Source organism: Pleurodeles waltl, chromosome 2_2, assembly GCF_031143425.1.
Source record: "Pleurodeles waltl isolate 20211129_DDA chromosome 2_2, aPleWal1.hap1.20221129, whole genome shotgun sequence".
NCBI classification, from domain to species: Eukaryota; Metazoa; Chordata; class Amphibia; order Caudata; family Salamandridae; genus Pleurodeles; species Pleurodeles waltl.
This window is the reverse complement of record NC_090439.1, coordinates 499,129,914-499,147,276: the sequence shown is the minus strand read 5'-3', so window position 1 is coordinate 499,147,276 and position 17,363 is coordinate 499,129,914. Positions and strand designations below refer to the sequence as shown.

Sequence of the window (17,363 nt, the reverse complement as noted above, 5' to 3'; positions counted from 1 at the left end):
CCATTATAGAGGTTTTGCAACCATGTTCTGTGCCTTTACTTTCAATTAATGAAGCCTTGACTAACACTCTTGTGGGTACTTTGGCAAAGTACTGCTCTTGCTCCCCCCCCCCCCCCCAGTAAACAGGCAGGTGGCCAGGTACCATAAACTGGCGCTGGGTTCCCTGGACTTTATTACAGAAGGCCCAACTCCAGGGAGTTTGGTGTTCCAAGACTCCACCAGCAAAGTTAACCCCAATCCACCCCTCCATAGAGGGAGCCTAACATAACTGAGGCATTTGGAAAGTGGATATTTTCCTCCACCAGCTTGACATTGATATCTGGTATGCTTTTTAGGCTTTGAGGCTGCTATACACACACCCTTTTTAACATAGCCAGTAAACCTTACCTACATTCCTGATGTGTTTTTAGGGGCTCTTTGTCTCAAACCATTCAGGAAGGTTAGGATGCAGCAAAGAAAATCATTATGGCTGGCCTGTATACCATTTTGCTTGGAACCTGTGGTGGGCACTAGTATGTTTCTCCTCTATCATTTGTGAATGCAGTTGACTGGTTTTCCTGGGTATGATCAGAGGTTTCTAATGGATATTCCTTTAGGTAGGTTTCTAATGGGTATGCCTTTTGATTAGTCCTGCCTCTTACAAAAAGGCTGATTCCTTTCTCAGGCAGTTTAAAGAAAGCAGGAAACAGCACATTCCTGGGACCTTTCATCTCCTGTCTGACAGTTTACACAGCAGTTTGTCATTTGAGGCTACTGCATGGTGCTGACTTATACGCATCACCAGACTCCGCCACAGCAGTCACCCTGGTCCTTTTGCAGCTGAATACTGGGATCAGGTAGGTCATCATAAGCAGTCCTCTTCCCTTCAGCATGAGGCTCCAAGCTGCTTGAGTTTCAGTGTGAGTCTCAGTGGGAGGCAGGGTCACACATTTTCTTTCAGGGTGACAGGGCATTACAGATGGGTCATTCAGGCCTTCCAGTGGGGCTGTCCCTAGCATTCTTTTCTTACCCACCTCATCTCTCTAAACCCCCCCCCCCCCCCCTCAAAACCCCAACATCAGGGCAGCTTTTGTAGGAGCACCTATCTATATTGTTGCAAGAGGTGCAGGCTCTATCAGTTATAGGGGTCATCAAGAGGCTGCCAGCTTCGGAAGTATGGAAGGGTGACTGTTTCTTTTATTTCCTTGTTCCAAAGAAGAGCAGAGTCCTTAGTCCTGTTTTGGATCTGCATTTTCTGGATACTTTCCTTCAGAAGGACAAATTGATAATGCAAATTTTTGGCCAAGTTCTGTCTGTCCTGCTTCTATTTGATTGGGTGGTCGCCTTGGACTTGCAAGATGCATTTTTTCGTGTGCTTGTCCTGCAGTCCAACATACGTTACTTGTGGTTCAAGGTCAGCCAGGAACATTTTCAGTTTGCTGTTCTCCCCTTCGGCCTCACCAGTATCCTCAGGTGTTAACAAAAGTATTGGTGGTGGTCGCTGCCCATCTCCGAAGGTCGGAGATACCAATTTTCTTCTACTTGACAACTGACTGTTGAAGGTGGGTTTGCCACAGTCAGTCATTAACCACATTCAGTCAACAACGAACCTTCTGACATCATTGGGGTTTTCTATCAGCGAGCTAAAGTCACACTTGACTCCTCTGAGGACATTTGGACAATGATCCACTTGTTTCAGCCTCTGTCCTTGAGGGGAACAGCTCTGAGGTTTCTGGGACTGTTGTTATCATCTATCCTGCTTGTCCACATTGCAAGGTGGCATATGCAGGCTCTGCAGTGGGATCTGAAGTCGCAGTGTGCCCTGCACCATGGTTACCTGTGAGATATCATCCATGTTTCAGAAGAAACTGTATGAGATCTTCAGCAGTGACTGACAGACAAATTACCAGTGGCAGACCCCTTTCCTTTTCCAACCCTGAGTTGACATTGGTGATGGTTGTGTCCTTTCTGGACTGGGACAGTTGAAGTTGAGATTAGTGGACTCTGGTCTGTGGCAGTAGCCTGGATCCACATACATGTGCTGGATCTCTGGGCCATTTGTTTGGTATTGAAAGCCTTCCTGTCAGTCATCAAGGGAAGGCTGGTACATATTATCATGAATAATACCAACTACAAGTGGTACTGCAGGAAGCATGGAGGTGGGTCTTGGGTCCTCCTCCAAAAGGCATTGCACCTCTGGAGTTGGCTGGAGGGTCAGGGCATTTCTCTGGTTGTGAGTCACCTAGCAGGACCCTTGAGCGCCAGGGCAGACCACCTCAGCCAGCTGCTATTAGCAGAACACAAATAGTGGTTACATCCCGAGGTGACGCAAGATATCTTCTGAAAGTGAAAAGACCCTAACAGGATCTTTTCTCTATTTTCAAGAATTCACAAGGTCAGACTTCTGTCATTGGAGTTTTCGAGAAAGCTGTCTGTAGCAGACTCATTCAGGATAGCATGTGAAAGGGATTCCAGTATGCCTTTCATGCCATTGCTTCTCTTGTCTTGAGATTTGAAAAAGATCAGAAGCAACCAGGCCTAAGTCATCGTAGTGGCATTGGATCAGGCCAGAAGAGTGTGGTACCTGGAAGTTCTGGGCATGAGCTTTTGTCCTTCCATCAGGCTACCGTTGTGTGAGGATCTTCTGTTGCATCAGCAGGGTAGGGTTCTGTGGAGATTGAGCAGCGGCAGTTGAGTGAGTTTGATTTGCTACCTGATGTTGGGGATATTGTCTTGCATCCAAGTACATTAAACAAAGTCCATTTACATTGGTGGTTGCAACAGTTTTCGGCCTGGTGTGGATCGTGCAACAGAGGCCCCTCAAAAGCTAAACTGTTGGATGTTTTACGGTTTGTTTATTTCCTTGGCCTAACAGGGTTATGTAATAGGCACTTGTAACGGTTATATGTTGGCCCTTTCAGTCTTTTTGCATTTGCTGAACCACCTGTCCTTGTTTAAGTCACATGTTTTATTAAATGTTTGGCACAAGTACAACTCATTGGAATACACAACATACTATAAACATCATAGACCACAATCTATAATAGGAAATTAATTTATCCATATTTATTTGTGCTCGTTTTATATGTATTTATCTGCATTTATTTTGAGTTTAGTGGTAAAATTAGGCTGCAGTGGGTACATTTCCAAGTATATTTAACCAATAAAAGTATACTCACGTTTGAATGTTTAGTGGACTCTAGACATAGCCAGTTTGCCAGAACAATGCAATCATCTGAAAACATTGATATTATAGAACAGCTTAAAAATCAGTACATCTACAGTTATTTAAACTTAATTAGGAAATCGTTTTACTTTTGCTTTTTAGCATCTCCTGTCAACCTACACAGCTACTGACTTGCCACCAATGATTAACAGTATTGTGAATTGTACAAAGAATCTTTTTTCCGTATTTTTCATATGTAAAAATGAACATAGGAAAATAGATTTTCTTTCTGTATCTGAAAAATCTGCAAACACGGAAAACTAGGAGCTTTATTTAAGACCTACTACATATTGAACTAGAAGCAGCCTCTGGAAGGGCTAAGTTCCACCAGCTCCAAGGCTGATAATAACTGCTTTGGCATGCAAAGTGCCTGTTTAAACGTCTGCCAGGATGTGATATAGGCGGTAGGACAGACGTTCAAAAGACAATTGCCTCGATTGTCAAGTCTGACTGCAAGGGCATTTTGCCCATTCGGTCCTGCTGGACTTTCTGGTCTGAGTGAACTCCACAGACCCTTCTCTTGAGGAAAGTACTACTTTGGTATGTATTCTAAAGTTGCATAATCTGCAGTTAGAAGTATCCTGCAGAAGAACAAGTTACTTACATTTGACAGTGCTCATTCTGTTGGTTACTCGATCTAACCACAGATTCCTCGCACCTCTCTGTTCTGTGCCTTTATCTCCTTTTGTGATCTAAAAAGGTCCCAGATAAGAGATCTGCACACTGGTACCTCCAATAGTTTTTCCATATTCTGCATCTAAGGGCGTTTGAACAGTCCAGTATGATACTGACTTCAGAACAAAGGGATGCCATTAATATGTGGTTCTGCTCCGTCACTTTGGGGTAGAATGAGGCCAGCATTGAACTACACAATGCCATCTAGCGGTGCGCAGGATCACTACTATAAAAAAAATTCTAGATCTAGATTCCAGACCACACTGAAGAGATCAGGTGTGAGGACCAGTTTTTCTCGGGTACATGGGCAGCAAAAAAGACAAAGCAGTCCAGAAGAGGACTTTGTGTAATTGGTTAATTCTCTGTATCAAAGGTAAAAGGTGTCAGGTACAGGCATGTTGTACATTGACAATTTAATGTTGTCAATGTATACTGCTATCTACAAGTTCATGAAATTATGCTATTGATTAATGACATACTTAATAATATGATTTGTTTTAAATTAAAGGATAATTAACATTTGGGTTATAATTTTCTTCACTTTTAAATAGATTACTTTTTGGAAACAAATGAGGTGTGTGGTCCCTGCTTTGTTTCTTGATGTGACTTGGTCTTGGAACATATTTTGTGTTGCACAGACACTAACTCTATAGCACTTTTTTATTGTGATACTGTTTAAGGCGTACGGCACTTTATCTAGAAGGAACATTCAAGTTTTATATTATTTACATTGGGATTGGCAGGTTGTGAGATAGGATATGTCACTTTTTGCCCTCTCATAGTTATTTAAATCTCACACCATTTAGCTTCTTTTTTCAAAGCAAAAGGAGCGGTTGATGTGATTCATCTGTGAAGGGTGGGAGGCTGCTTTGTACGAGTCAAGCATGTGTTTGTGATATTGACAAACAAAGTTCTTTATTAAAAAAAAAAAAGCTTCAAAGCAGTTCCTGCTACGCTATTGCATAACAGAGATAACCTGTAGGTTTATTATGTGACAGATCCTCTAAAATATGAATGATGGATTAAACATAAAAGTAACTTTATCCATATTTTCCTTACTAAAGTGTACTCCCAAACCAGCATGTCAGTCTACTTTTCAGATGATGTTCCATTATCCAGTGCTTATAAAAGCATGCCAGTGGACAGAGCTCTTCTCTGAAACACGCGGCTGCTGCACTTAAATGTACAATCATGGAATACTGAGGTAGCATAATCCCAAAGCCATGTTGGGCCTTTTTAATCCATTTACAGCCACACTCTGCCCCTTCAGCTCACTCTTGCAGCTTTCTGCTTTCTCCCTTTGTGAAGCTTTTTCGTTTTTCTCTTCCTCCGTCTTTCCCATATCAGTCTTTTGCTCACAGTAATACTTGAGGCTCTCTAAAATAAGTGCCGGTGCCCTGCACCAGAAACCACTGGCTCAAATTGAGCACTACCATTATCAGAATAGGTGGGTGATATGCTTAATTAGCAAGCTTGCATTGAAGAAAGCTCCAACAGATTCATAGAACTACTTAGTTGGGACTGATGTTGTGACGACGTTTTTCCTTTTTCTTTTTTTTTTTTATACACACAGCAATTAGCCGAAGAGAGTTTATGTAAAATGGATCTTCAGATGCAGCTGGATAGCAAAGAGAGTGATATAGAACAACTCCGTGCAAAACTGTCAGATCTACAACTTAGAATGGATTCTACTAGCGTTTCCAGTCTCCAAACAGATGAAGCTGATGGAATTGTTGGAGGTAAGACCCACTCGTTGCACATAGTTGCTTTGATTCTTTTTGGTGCTTTTTACTACTTGGCATTCTTAAATAGCTCTCTATTCCAAAAAGAGTGTTTCATAGGAAGCGATTACAGGCTCTTGATGTCTAAAATATAGGTTAGTTAGTGAGCTTCTTTTTGCTTCTGCAGAGAAAATGCATTGGTCTCTAGTTTCAGCAGCCTTGCTACCATTGTGTTGACAGTTGACAGTTGTTTCTCTACATGATGGTGTTGCAGTTCTTTCGCGTCCTTCTATTTCTTTGTTTTTCATCAAAGTAAAATAATCTACTACGTAGTACAACTGAGCATCAGTGCAAACAATAAAAAGCAAAGTATTCTAAACACAACATGCAAATATCAGATGCATAGCCCATTTCAAAAATGCCTTTTAGTGTTAAAATGCCCAAAACAGATTTTATTATTAAGAAAAATAAATATATAACATGGGACTCAAGTAGAGGAGACAGATGTTGCATAGAGGAAATGATATAATGGGTTTGAGCCAGCATTATTACAATTTTCCAGGGTTCTGGCCTGAAACAGAAGCACTTCAATAGGTAGCACAATATGTAAAAACACTACTTAACCACGGCATGGGTGGTTCTAGGATAGGGCAATACTAGACTGCCACCAAGGCCTCAAAGGGTGTATATCATGGGCAATAACGTTATGAGGGAATGCCAGATTTTCCTTGCTAGCAGCTAGAGTGTATCCATTGCCTTCTGGTAAGATGTCACTTTGTATAGTTTGGCCTTTACTACTGACATGTCTGGCAAAACCATGCTAATTGGAGGTTGTGAGCTACGCAAGTGCTAATTAACAGAAACAAAAAGTATTTGAGTTACCATTTCATGGTGACAAAGGAAGATATGGTTGTCAAATCTGAATGTCACTGGATGAAAGGTAAGGTTTTGAATTAAGGATTTAGAGAGGATGGTGTTGAATGACAAGCATGCCTGCTGAAATTTGAAAGCTATGGAGGAAAATTGCCTGCAGGGCATTGATGGCTATTTTATTGACAAAGTCAGCACAAGAGAATGATGGTGCACTGAAAGAGGTAGAAGGGAACTAAACATTTATTTGCAGACTTAATTTGATGCACTACCCTAGTATAGTGACTCTATGCATGTTAAATTAGCATCACTGATTTTGTCTCCAATGCAGTGATGCTCTTCTGAGCACATTTGGTTAGTTGTTGCAGTATCAAACGTTTGTATGACATACAGAAGATAATGGTTAAGAAATTATTAAATGATTTACATTTTCACTCATCAGTAGGAGATGTTATAAAATGAGTAAATACAAAGTTCAAAACATTGCAGCATATGTTAAATGACATTTGTTGAACTTTGGAAGTCCACCTTATTTTGCTCTTCGTGAAGGTAAATTCCTGGAGACATAATCCTTTATTTTATCACCCAGAGAAAGTTCTGGATAGGATTGGGGACCTCAGAGATTGTTTTTCCCATGAAAAAAGTGCACAGGCTTAACGTGTGGTGTCCTCACAACAGTGGTCATCTTTTTTTTTTTATACAAGTTATGCCCATTTAAGCTGAAAATGAGGTTCCTTGTTTGTATCTTGTGTGGCTTGATGCCTAATAAAGATATAAACAATATTAGTTGCCTTAATCTAGGCGGTTTTATGTCTAAACCACTATCCTTACGGAAGGCAAGTAGCTTGTCTAAGTGTTTCTGCCAGCCCTTCTGGTTCGTAAGGTATTTACCAAGCTGAAACATGCCAGGATGAGGATGACTGTAGTTATCAATGGGTGTGACAGAAGTCCACATATACGTTTCTTCAGTTAGAAAACCATAACTGTGCATCAACTGTTTGTTACAGCCCACAAAAAGACAGAGTATCAGTCCTCTTTTGAGTACCAGTGTATGAAGATTTCCTAGTGGACATTATTAAGGTATATCTGCCAGTGAGGTATCCATCCACTATTTGTTAGTTGAATATGGGAGTAGCTAGACTGATGGGCCCTCCACTTCAGTCTTTGCACAAAACTGTTCTGAAGCATTTGTTGTGAATTGTTGCTTCTCTGGTAGCAATTATTTTCACTGGTGTTTTGGGGAAATCCAAGCCTTGAGTAGTAATGGGCCTTAAATAATCATTCATGTAAAAAAAGTGGTACAAAAGACTCAACATCATTTATTATTATTGTAGGAAGTTGGCTCTGTATATACTATCTCAAAGTGAGAGATAGTGTGCACAGAGTCCAAGGGTTCCCCTTAGAGGCTGATAGTGGCAATAATAGATAATACTAAAGCTCTATTTGTGATAGTGTGGTCGAGCAGTAGGCTTATCAGAGGCGTCAGGTTCTTTGTTACTGGGCAGTCGCGGTCAGGGGGAGCCTCTGGATTCTCTCTGCAGGCGTCGTCGTGGGGATGCATTGAGGTCGTCTCAGGGTGTCCACATCATGGGAGTTGCCTGGGGGTCCTCGCTGCAGTGTTGGTTTCTCTGGACACGAGCAGGGGGCGTTGGGTGCAGAGTGTTGGGGACTCACCCTTCCGGAGTGAGGCTGGAGTCCCTTTAAAGATGGTTTCTTCTTTGTTGTTTAGACAGAGCTGCTGTCCACAGGAGTTTCTTGGTCCTTTGGGTTGCAGGGCAGTCCTCTGAGTCAGCAAGGGTCGCTGGTCCCACTTGATGCGTCGCTTGTTGCAGGTTCTTTGAGTCTGGAGACAGGCGGGGCCAAGTCAGTTGTTGTCTCAGTCTTCTCTGCAGGGCTTTCAGGTTAGCAGTCCATCTTGTTCAGGTCATCACGAAATCTGTTTTCCTGGGTCAGGGTCGCTCTAAATACTAAATTTAGATGTGTGTTTAGGGCTGGAGGGGAGTAACCAATGGCTACTGTCCGTGAGGATGGCTACACCCTCCTTGTGCCTCCTCCCTTTGGGGAGGAGGCGCATCCCTAATCCCATTGGGCTAAATCCTCCAAAGCAAGATGGAGGACTTTCTAAGGAAGGGTTCACCTCAGCTCTGGATACCTTAGGGGCTGTCCTGGCTAGGAGGGTGACTCCTCCTTGTTTTTCTCATTATCTCCTCCAGACTTGCCGCCAAAAGTGGGGACTGTGTCGGTGGGACGGGCATCTCAACTAGCTGGAGTGCCCTGGGGCATTGTAACACGAAGCCTGAGTCTTTGAGGCTCACTGCTAGGTGTTACAGTGCCTGCAGGAGATGTGAAGCACCACCACCCAGTGCAGGCTTTGTTTCTGGCCCCAGAGAGCACAAAGCCTCTCACCCCAGGGGGTCACAAACACATCTCTCAGTGGCAGGCTGGCCCAGACCAGTCAGTCCTGCACTGAAGCATTGGGTAAAATACGGGGGGCATCTCTAAGATGCCCTCTTTGTGCATTGTTTAATAAATCCAACACTGGCATCAGTGTGGGTGTATTCTGAGAAGTTTGATAACAAACTTCCCAGTATTCAGTGTAGCCATTATGGAACTGTGGAGTTCGTTTTGACAAACTCCCAGACCCTATACTTAATAAGGCCACACTGTACTTACAATGTCTAAGAATGGACTTAGACACTGTAGGGGCATATTGCTCATGCAGCTATGCCCTCACCTGTGGTATAGTGCACCCTTCCTTAGGGCTTTAAGGCCTGCTAAAGGGGTGACTTGCCTATGCCACAGACAGTATTTTGTGTGCATGGCATCCTGAGGGGGATGCCAAGTTGACTTTGCCTTTTTCTCCCCACCAGCACATACACAATCTGCAATGGCAGTGTGCATGTGTTAGGTGAGGGATCCCTTATGCTGCAGCCCTTAGGGACCTTCTCTGGTCACAGGGCCCTTGGTACCACTGGTACCATTTACAGGGGAACATATCTGTGTGCCAGGGGTGTGCCAATTGTGGAAACATTGGTACATTTTTAAGCAAAAGAACAGTGGTGCTGGAGCCTGTTTAGCAGGATCCCAGCGCACTTCTCAGTCAAGTCAGCATCAATATCAGGTAAAAAGTGAGGTTGTAACTTCAATAAGGATTCATTTTCCTTCAATTATATTTTCTTATTATCTGATAGAGACTTCTAACCGCAGATCCATCACCTTAGAATATTCCCAGGCATCAGACTTGATCCAGAAAATTTTGAACAGTACCTCTGCGCACCGGTAGGTGATGTTGATCTTCTTTATTTAGACACAATGTCACTTTGCCTTAATAAGTGCCACACCATGAGCTGACATCAGTTCATTTAGATCTGGGGAGCTGTCTGAACCAGTTTTCTAGTCAACCTTTTAAAAACATTTTGTTGAATTTCTCTTTTATGAGCTTGCTCCCAGTGTGCTAGGGACTTACTGAAACCCTCTGGTTTCAAGACTTGTGGGGGATTGCCATGGTCAGATGATAGTGTCAGATCCTCACCTGGTTTGTCTCTGTTTCCTGGGGATGGGGCACAACACAAAGGCCTGTGCCAGATGCAAGTCCATGGCACCTGAAGGCGATCTGCGAGCAGGCGATGAACCTGCTGGTGGTGCGGCAAAAGGGAGCTCTGCTTCGTTCCCGTTCCCAATCTTGTTTTCACAGATGCTCTTGAGGCTGGTCTAGGAGTCGTTCCCACAGACCATGATCTTCAAGATCTAAGACCGCCTCATTGAAGTCCGGTAAGGCTAAGAAGCACAAGAAGAAGTCAAAGTGGTCTTTGGCTTCACCTGTTCGACCTTGTGCTTCTAGGCTTCTCTCTTGCACTCCACCTGTGGAGCCAGAGTCAATGCCTGCCCCACGCTACCTGATGTTTCCCGGCCCTGGAGCTACAAGTGCTCAGTTACAGATATTTTACAACATCGTGCATGCCGTCTTTGAGGCCTGACTCGCTCTGGCGCGCCCTCAGGCCACAGACCCGAATGGTGCCCTGGCTGGTTTACCGCTAGCGGATTCACCATCAACACCTGGTGGGCCCTCAGTATTCACTTTTTGTGTGCCACCATATGGCTCTGTTCCTTACAGAGCCAGCCATGGAGCTGCTTGATGATGAGCCCATCATACCCGATGTCGAACCAACACCACCTCAGATCTGCGAGTCGCCAAGCTCGGTAGTGTACCGGCCATACCACCCCTTGGACTTTCTTCCACTGGAATCACCCTATGACCTCCACCGGGGCAGTCAGTAGGAGGTGTATTGTCCTTTTGAGGATGATGAATTTGATGATGGAAACTGATATGAGAAGCTGGGAGACACCAGTTGGCAGCACACCTCACCAGGCACAGGCATGTTGTCACTTCTGGGCCATGCCTCAGAGGAATGGGAAAATGTGGTGTATTATATAGTGTGGTTATGAGACCTCACTGTGTAATACACTTACCAACGCCTTTAGGTCCAGTAACTTTAGTCTGTAAAACCCACAGTTCAACCCTGGGTAGCGGGGCACTGAGTAGCAAAGCTTACACAAAGGGACAAGTTTAAAGCATTTAAACAGCACAAAACAATTGAAAGATTCAACACAACACTCAAGAAATCCAACACCAATTAAAAAAAAAAATACAATTTTTTATAAGATTTTAGACACTGGAACGAAAAAGGTCCACTGGAGAGTTCCAGAGGTATAGATAGTATAAGCAATAATAAATGAAAGCAATTTCACTCAACTGTGAACAAGCCATGGAAAAGTCAACAAATTCAACATTTAGAAACCTTTTATAAGAAAATGTAGGTAAGTGTCAATGTGGTTGGTTACAAGTACTTGAAGCCACCAACTCCGGCAGGGAGCTAGTTAAGGGGACCATCAAGGTCCTTAAAAACAGTTACCTTCTCAAATGAAGCAGTACTTCTGCAATTCCAGGCACTTATCTGCATTGTAATGGATTCCTTAGAAGTGGTCCCGATGCAAGGGATGAAGGATGCTGAAGATGATGCTGTGGATGCAATGCGGTTGATGGGTCTTCCCGCAGGGATTCCTCAGTCCACGAGGATGGTAAGGGGGTCCTGGTTGCAGGGTCATTGTGCCACAAAGTTCTCTCAGGTCTGGCCAAAGTGCAGTCGCCATAGGACCACCAATTGCCCATTTTCAAGATCACAGGCAAATCCTTCCTAGGTCAATAACTCGCATTCTGAGGGTAACAGTAACTTTCCAATAGCACTCCTGGGCTCAGCGAACTCTGGTGCAACTCTGTGTGCCAGGTCCTCTGTGCTGCACGGCGGAGGTGGTAGCAACTTGAAGACTTTCGGCTACCAATTTGCCCCAGCAGGCTTCTTCAGCTGTTGTGTCCCTATGTAGCGAACAGGCGGCGTCTGCTTGCCCTTGGCATTCTCTTGGCTTGACTGGGCTCTGGAGACCCTTTAGCAGGATACAGCAGGCACAGTCCCTTTCTTCGCTAGCCACTAGGTGTAGCAGGGGCAGTCTTCTTCTATGCGGCTTCTCTTTGCTGGTTCCTCAGTGCAGTTGAGCACTTCTTCTTCGGCCCGGTTTCCAAGTCGGTCGAGATATGAGTTCTTGTTTCCGTAGGTGCCCCCTTTATGCTCGGAAAATGTCCTCCGGGCAGGATGTGGTTGGTAGTCGATGGGCTGCCAGCTTTCCTCCCACCTGGTGATCACTTCCTGTGTAGTGTGGCAGCCCAGAATGCACCATATTGCCCACTCCCAAGACGGCATGACCCCTCTCTTGGTGTTCAGATCTCACTAGCCCTCAACTGGGGTGTCTATACCTGATAGCTATACCCCCCAGGGAAAACTGTTTTGGCATCTGGTATCCCCTCTCTGCTTCCCATGTCAGCCTTTCTTCCTAAACAATGGGGCAGCCCTCCTCCCTAATGTGATACATCTGCCCTTCAAAGGCCGTTTCCCTTTTGAAGCCTACCTTTTGGGGCTAACAACTAAGTGGCTTCCTGCAGAAGAGAGCAAACACCTCCCTTGCCTGCAGTTCCTTATTGTTGTCCTTTCTGGGAGTCATTGGCACGTCTCTGCTGGAGGACAGAAAACTGTCTAGTGGAACAGGCTTCATGTGTTTTTTAAAAGGCACAGGAGTTTTAAAGGCAGTGAAGTGGCAGCTTTGCTAAAGCTGTACACTTCAGTAAGTTACATACATTTTGACTTACTTGAGATACAAGTTGGGCCTAATGTAACAAGCTGTTTTATACTTTAGAGTGCCTACCAAGGTAGCACCATTCTGGAGATACCACAGCGAGGGGACAGTGTGTAGCCGAGTACTCGCCAGTCATGCAACCAAGTCTCCCCACATTAAAAACTGTGTGTTTACTGCCAGTACATGTGTTGCCCGTGTCATATACTGTTCCCTGCCTTTACAACTCATTAGGCCTGCCACAGGGGTGACTTACACAGATGTACAGGGGGAGTGGTGGCTTTTAATGGCAATGTCGGGCTAGTAGTGCATGACTGGTCTACCAGTCTGCTGTAGCAGGCTGGGGGACTATGTTTACTTGGGGGACCTCTAGGATGACACAGTCAGTGTTGCAAGCCCTGAGGTACCCCTCTAATTACACACCCTACGTACCAGGTTATCATTTACTGGGGAATTGCAGTTTAGTTAGCCTTTTCCAATTGGCTACATTAAGGTCAACATGCTTTTTAGGGTCGGGCGCTGGCACTGAGGTCTGGTTAGCAGGCCTCAGTGCACTTTCAGAGACTAAAAACCAGCAGCACCAGTTAAAAACTTGGGGGTGACCATTAAAAAGAGTCATTTCCTTACATGTGTCATTCCCCACAGTGAAGGACTGGGCTGCGGAGGTCCTTGCTTTTCAGCTCCCACCTGTCAGGGTCAAGCCTGATGTCTTGACTGAGGTGCTTCAGGTAGGGGCAAACGCCCCAGAACCTTTGCTGTCTTTCATTGAAGACCTCACCAACACTCTCCAGGGGGCATGGGCTAAACCCTGCACAGGGACTCCTGTGCACTGAATGATTGCTCAGCAGCATCATCCCAACCGAGGGGATCCAGACTTTATTTCCCAACACCCTCCCCAGAGAGGCTGGTGGTGCAGGCCTTCACGGCCAAGATCAACTCGAGTGTGTTTCCTACCACACCACTGGAATAGGAAACCAAGAGTCTGAATGCTTTTGGGAAACACATCCTTTCTTCCACCAGCCTTGCATTGCAGTCAGTGATCATCTCATGCTTCTTGGGCTGCTATTCCTGTGCATTGTAGGATTCGGTCGTGCACTTGCTTCTCATGCTGCCTGAGGAGGGCCATGCTATCCTCAACCAGGTTTTATTGCATGACAGGGCAACTTCTAAGTTCACGATATGGTGTGGGCTGTACACCATGGACTCCTTTGTTAAGGCCGTGGTCTCAAGCGTGGCGCTTTACTGCCATGCTTGGTTATGGTCTACTGGTTTCTTAAGGGATGTTCAGTCATCCTTGATTAATATGCCCTTTGATGGCTCCCACCTATTCGAAAAGAAGCCCAAAGCAGTACTTGAACTCTTTAGCAAGAGCAGAGTCACCAACCAATCTTTTGTCTTCTCCCTTTCAATTTGGCTGCAACAGTCCTTTCAGTTTTGGCTGTCCATAGTACTAACCCTACTCTATAGAACAGCTGGCCCAGCCTTTTTGGGGAAGGATCCCAAAGAGGACGCCGGAACCACACACAGCGAGCTGCCCAGTCTCCCGCCCTCCGTTCCACTGGACGTTGCAACCTCTAAGCCTCTTTAGTGTGCCCTCCAACAGCACATGCACCCTGTGTGGGGCAGGGACAGACATAATCTACCCTAATGGTCCAGCATGACATAGGACTGGTAGATTGTCCAGATAGTGCAGAAGGGGTATGCCCTACCATTTGTGAAGACTCCAAACTCTTGCCACCATCCCGGGAATGGCTAACGGAGGATCATTCCGCTTTACTGTGACAGGAAATGAGAGGGCCATCAAGAGGGTTCCTGTACCAGAGGAAGGAGGTGCTTCTTTCAGGTATGAAGGGAGGACAGAGACCTCAGCCCCATGCTAGACTTGTACCCTCTCAATTAGTTAGTCTGGAAAGAGAAGTTCAGTGTTCTCATGTTGGCACAGGTTTGTCTGCCCTGAATCCCCGAAAATGGCTGGTAGCATTGATGGCATTTACTTTCATATGCCGGTCCTATTGGCCCACCAACATTATGGTGGGTCACAGTCACTTTTAGGTCGCTGTACTCGTTTGGCCTCAACATCGCCACTCAGGTGTTCACCAAGGTGATGGTAATGGTTGCAGCGTGTCTGTGGAGGTCAGGAGTTCCTATCTTCAACTACCTCAGTGACTGGCTTTTTAAGGCAGGCTCGCCACAGGCAGCCGTCTTACACCTCCAGACTACAGCAGAACTCCTGCATTTACTGGGATTTTTCGTCATTATGCCATAGTTGCAGCTGACTCCCTCTCCAATGCTCCCTTTCATAGGAGCCATTCTGAACACAGTGCAGTTGCAGGCTTATCCTGTGGAGTGGCAAGTCTGGGACATTCAGGCTGTGAAACCGATGTCTCATCCTATTAATTTCGGTGAGTCTGCTGGGCCTCATGGCATCCTGCTGGTAAAACATGCCTGTTGGCATATGCAGGCTCTGCAGTGGGAGCTGAAGTTCCAGTGGATAGAGCATCTGGGGAATTTCTTCGACCTGGTCCAGATATCGGAGTGCACTGCAAAAGACTTGCAGTGGTGGGTACTGAACTGCAACTGGGTCAGCGGCAGACCCTTTTCTCTTCCCCACCCAGATCTCAATGTTGACAAGTGCAACACTTCTGGGTTAGGGCAGCCATTTGGGAGAGAGGGAGATCAGAATGCTGTGGTCTCGGTTCTGTATCAACTTGTTGGAGTTGGGTGGATCCGATTGGCATTGAAAGCCTTTCTTACTTCTATCACCACCGCCATGTAGTACTGCAAAAACAGGGAGTTCTGGGGTCGTGGACCCTGTGCCAAGAGGCTCGGCATCTCTGGAACTGGCATGGTGTGCCAGGACATTTTCGTAGTTGTTCAGCACGAGCTCATCTGAAGGTTTCTGGCAACCACAAATTGCGGCTACATCCAATGTTTTTGTGTGCTCATTTTCTAGAGTGGGGTGAGCCTTGGCTCAATCTATTTCCTCTGCTGAGAACTCGCAATATCGTAACTTCTACTCATTGGAGTTTCCAAGATAGCTCATTCAGAGACACCTTTCATCTGAAGAGGAGCTCAGGACTCCTGTACACCTTTCTGCCGATAACACTCGTGCCCTGAGTCCTCAAGCAGATTGGACCAACCAGGCAAAAGTCGCCTAGTGGCCCCAGTTTGGGCTCGGAGGGTGTAGTTTCAGATCTCCTGCACTTGAGTGTTACTTCGCCGTTCATGCTGCCTCTTAGGGAGGACCTCCTGTTGCAGCAACAAGGCACGGTGCTCCACCTGAACCTGCACACACTTTAACTAAATGCTAGGAGATTGATCTTCGACAGTTGAGTGTTTGACATTTCTCCTGAAGTCTTTGATGTTATTTTGGCAGCTAGGCATCCTTCCACAAAATCCATCTGTGCTTGCCATTGGGAGAAGTTTGTGGCCTGGTTTTATACATGCCAGATGGATCCTTTCTTCACTTCTGTCAGAGGTGTTATTTGTTCTTTGACTTGCCAGGCAAAGCCATGGCTTGGGCACTGTCAAATGATTTTTTGTTGGCCATCTCAGCCTTCCTGCGGCTGCAGGATTAACCTTTCTCTTTTAAGTCACCGGTTTGACTCGTTTCCTTGAGGGTTTACAGCATCTGTTTTCTCCTGGACCATTTGTCATATCACAATCAGACCTAAACTTTTTTTTTTTTTACATTTCTAATGTGTACTCCTTTCAAGCCACTTCATTCTTGGGCTCTACGGTTGCATACCACAACTACTGATTTTCTGGTGGCCATTACACTAGCTAGGGGGGCAGCAAGCTGTTTACGTGAACCTTCAATGCAACACGTTTTTTCTATGGACCTTAGAACAAGTGCCTCTTTCGTCTCGAAAGTGGTCACACTCTTCTATGTTAGCCAGAGTATCATTCTGCCTGCTTTCTACTCCTCGCCTTATCCATCCAAGGAAGAATAGAAGACTCAATTGCCTCGACCCTAAATGAGTTCTCTCCTTTTACATTGGTCGTACCAAACCCGACTGGGTGGACAATCGGATCTTAATTTGGTTTGCTGGGGCCAAGAAGGGTAAGGCTGTTTAAAAGCGCACATCTCTCAGTTGGTTATGCTGCGTATCAAAATCTGCTATGCAATGGCTAAGAAACAACTGTTTGAAGGGCTGTATGACCGTTCCATCAGAGCAAAGGCCGTCACTACATTGTTTGCTCACTGGGTCCCTGTCCTGGAAATCTGTTAGAAAGTCACATGGGCAACTCTGCACGTTTACCAATCACCACTGCCTTGACAGCCAAGTCCAGCATGATCGGCATGTTGCCCATTCTGACCTTTTGGTCTAGCCAGTTTGCAGTTCCACCTCTGGGGTATCTATTAAAGAGTAGGGAATCTGCTGTTAGAAGTCTCTTAGCAGATGTACAAGTTACTTTCCTTCGGGAACGCCTTATCTGGTAGAGTCTCTAACCACAGAGTACTCACTAACCCTCTCATCATCCCCGTGCTGCTCACTCTTACCACATGAAACCGATCGTTCAGGACTTCAGTTTGGCACATTAGTCAATCCTGCTCAGCCTGGCAAACTGGGCTCATTCCGAAAAGATCCCACTAGATTCTACACACTGGTCACCACTGGTAAATTGATTTTAATGTGGATCCACGTTTTGACGACGAAACAATCATGAAAGACACAGATGTCAGCTTACGGAGATGGCGCTTATGA

At 45.4% G+C, this 17,363-nt stretch overlaps 1 protein-coding gene across 1 annotated transcript in view; it reads left to right on the top strand.

The window, feature by feature from the left end:
* The window catches only part of ROCK1 (Rho associated coiled-coil containing protein kinase 1), a 1,374,854-nt gene that overhangs the window by 1,196,451 nt on the left and 161,040 nt on the right, over nucleotides 1–17,363 (top strand). Inside the window, exon 27 of the mRNA XM_069219991.1 lies at nucleotides 5,454–5,619. Within this exon, the coding sequence (XP_069076092.1) occupies nucleotides 5,454–5,619 (166 nt within the window). The remainder of the gene's footprint in view (nucleotides 1–5,453; nucleotides 5,620–17,363) is intronic.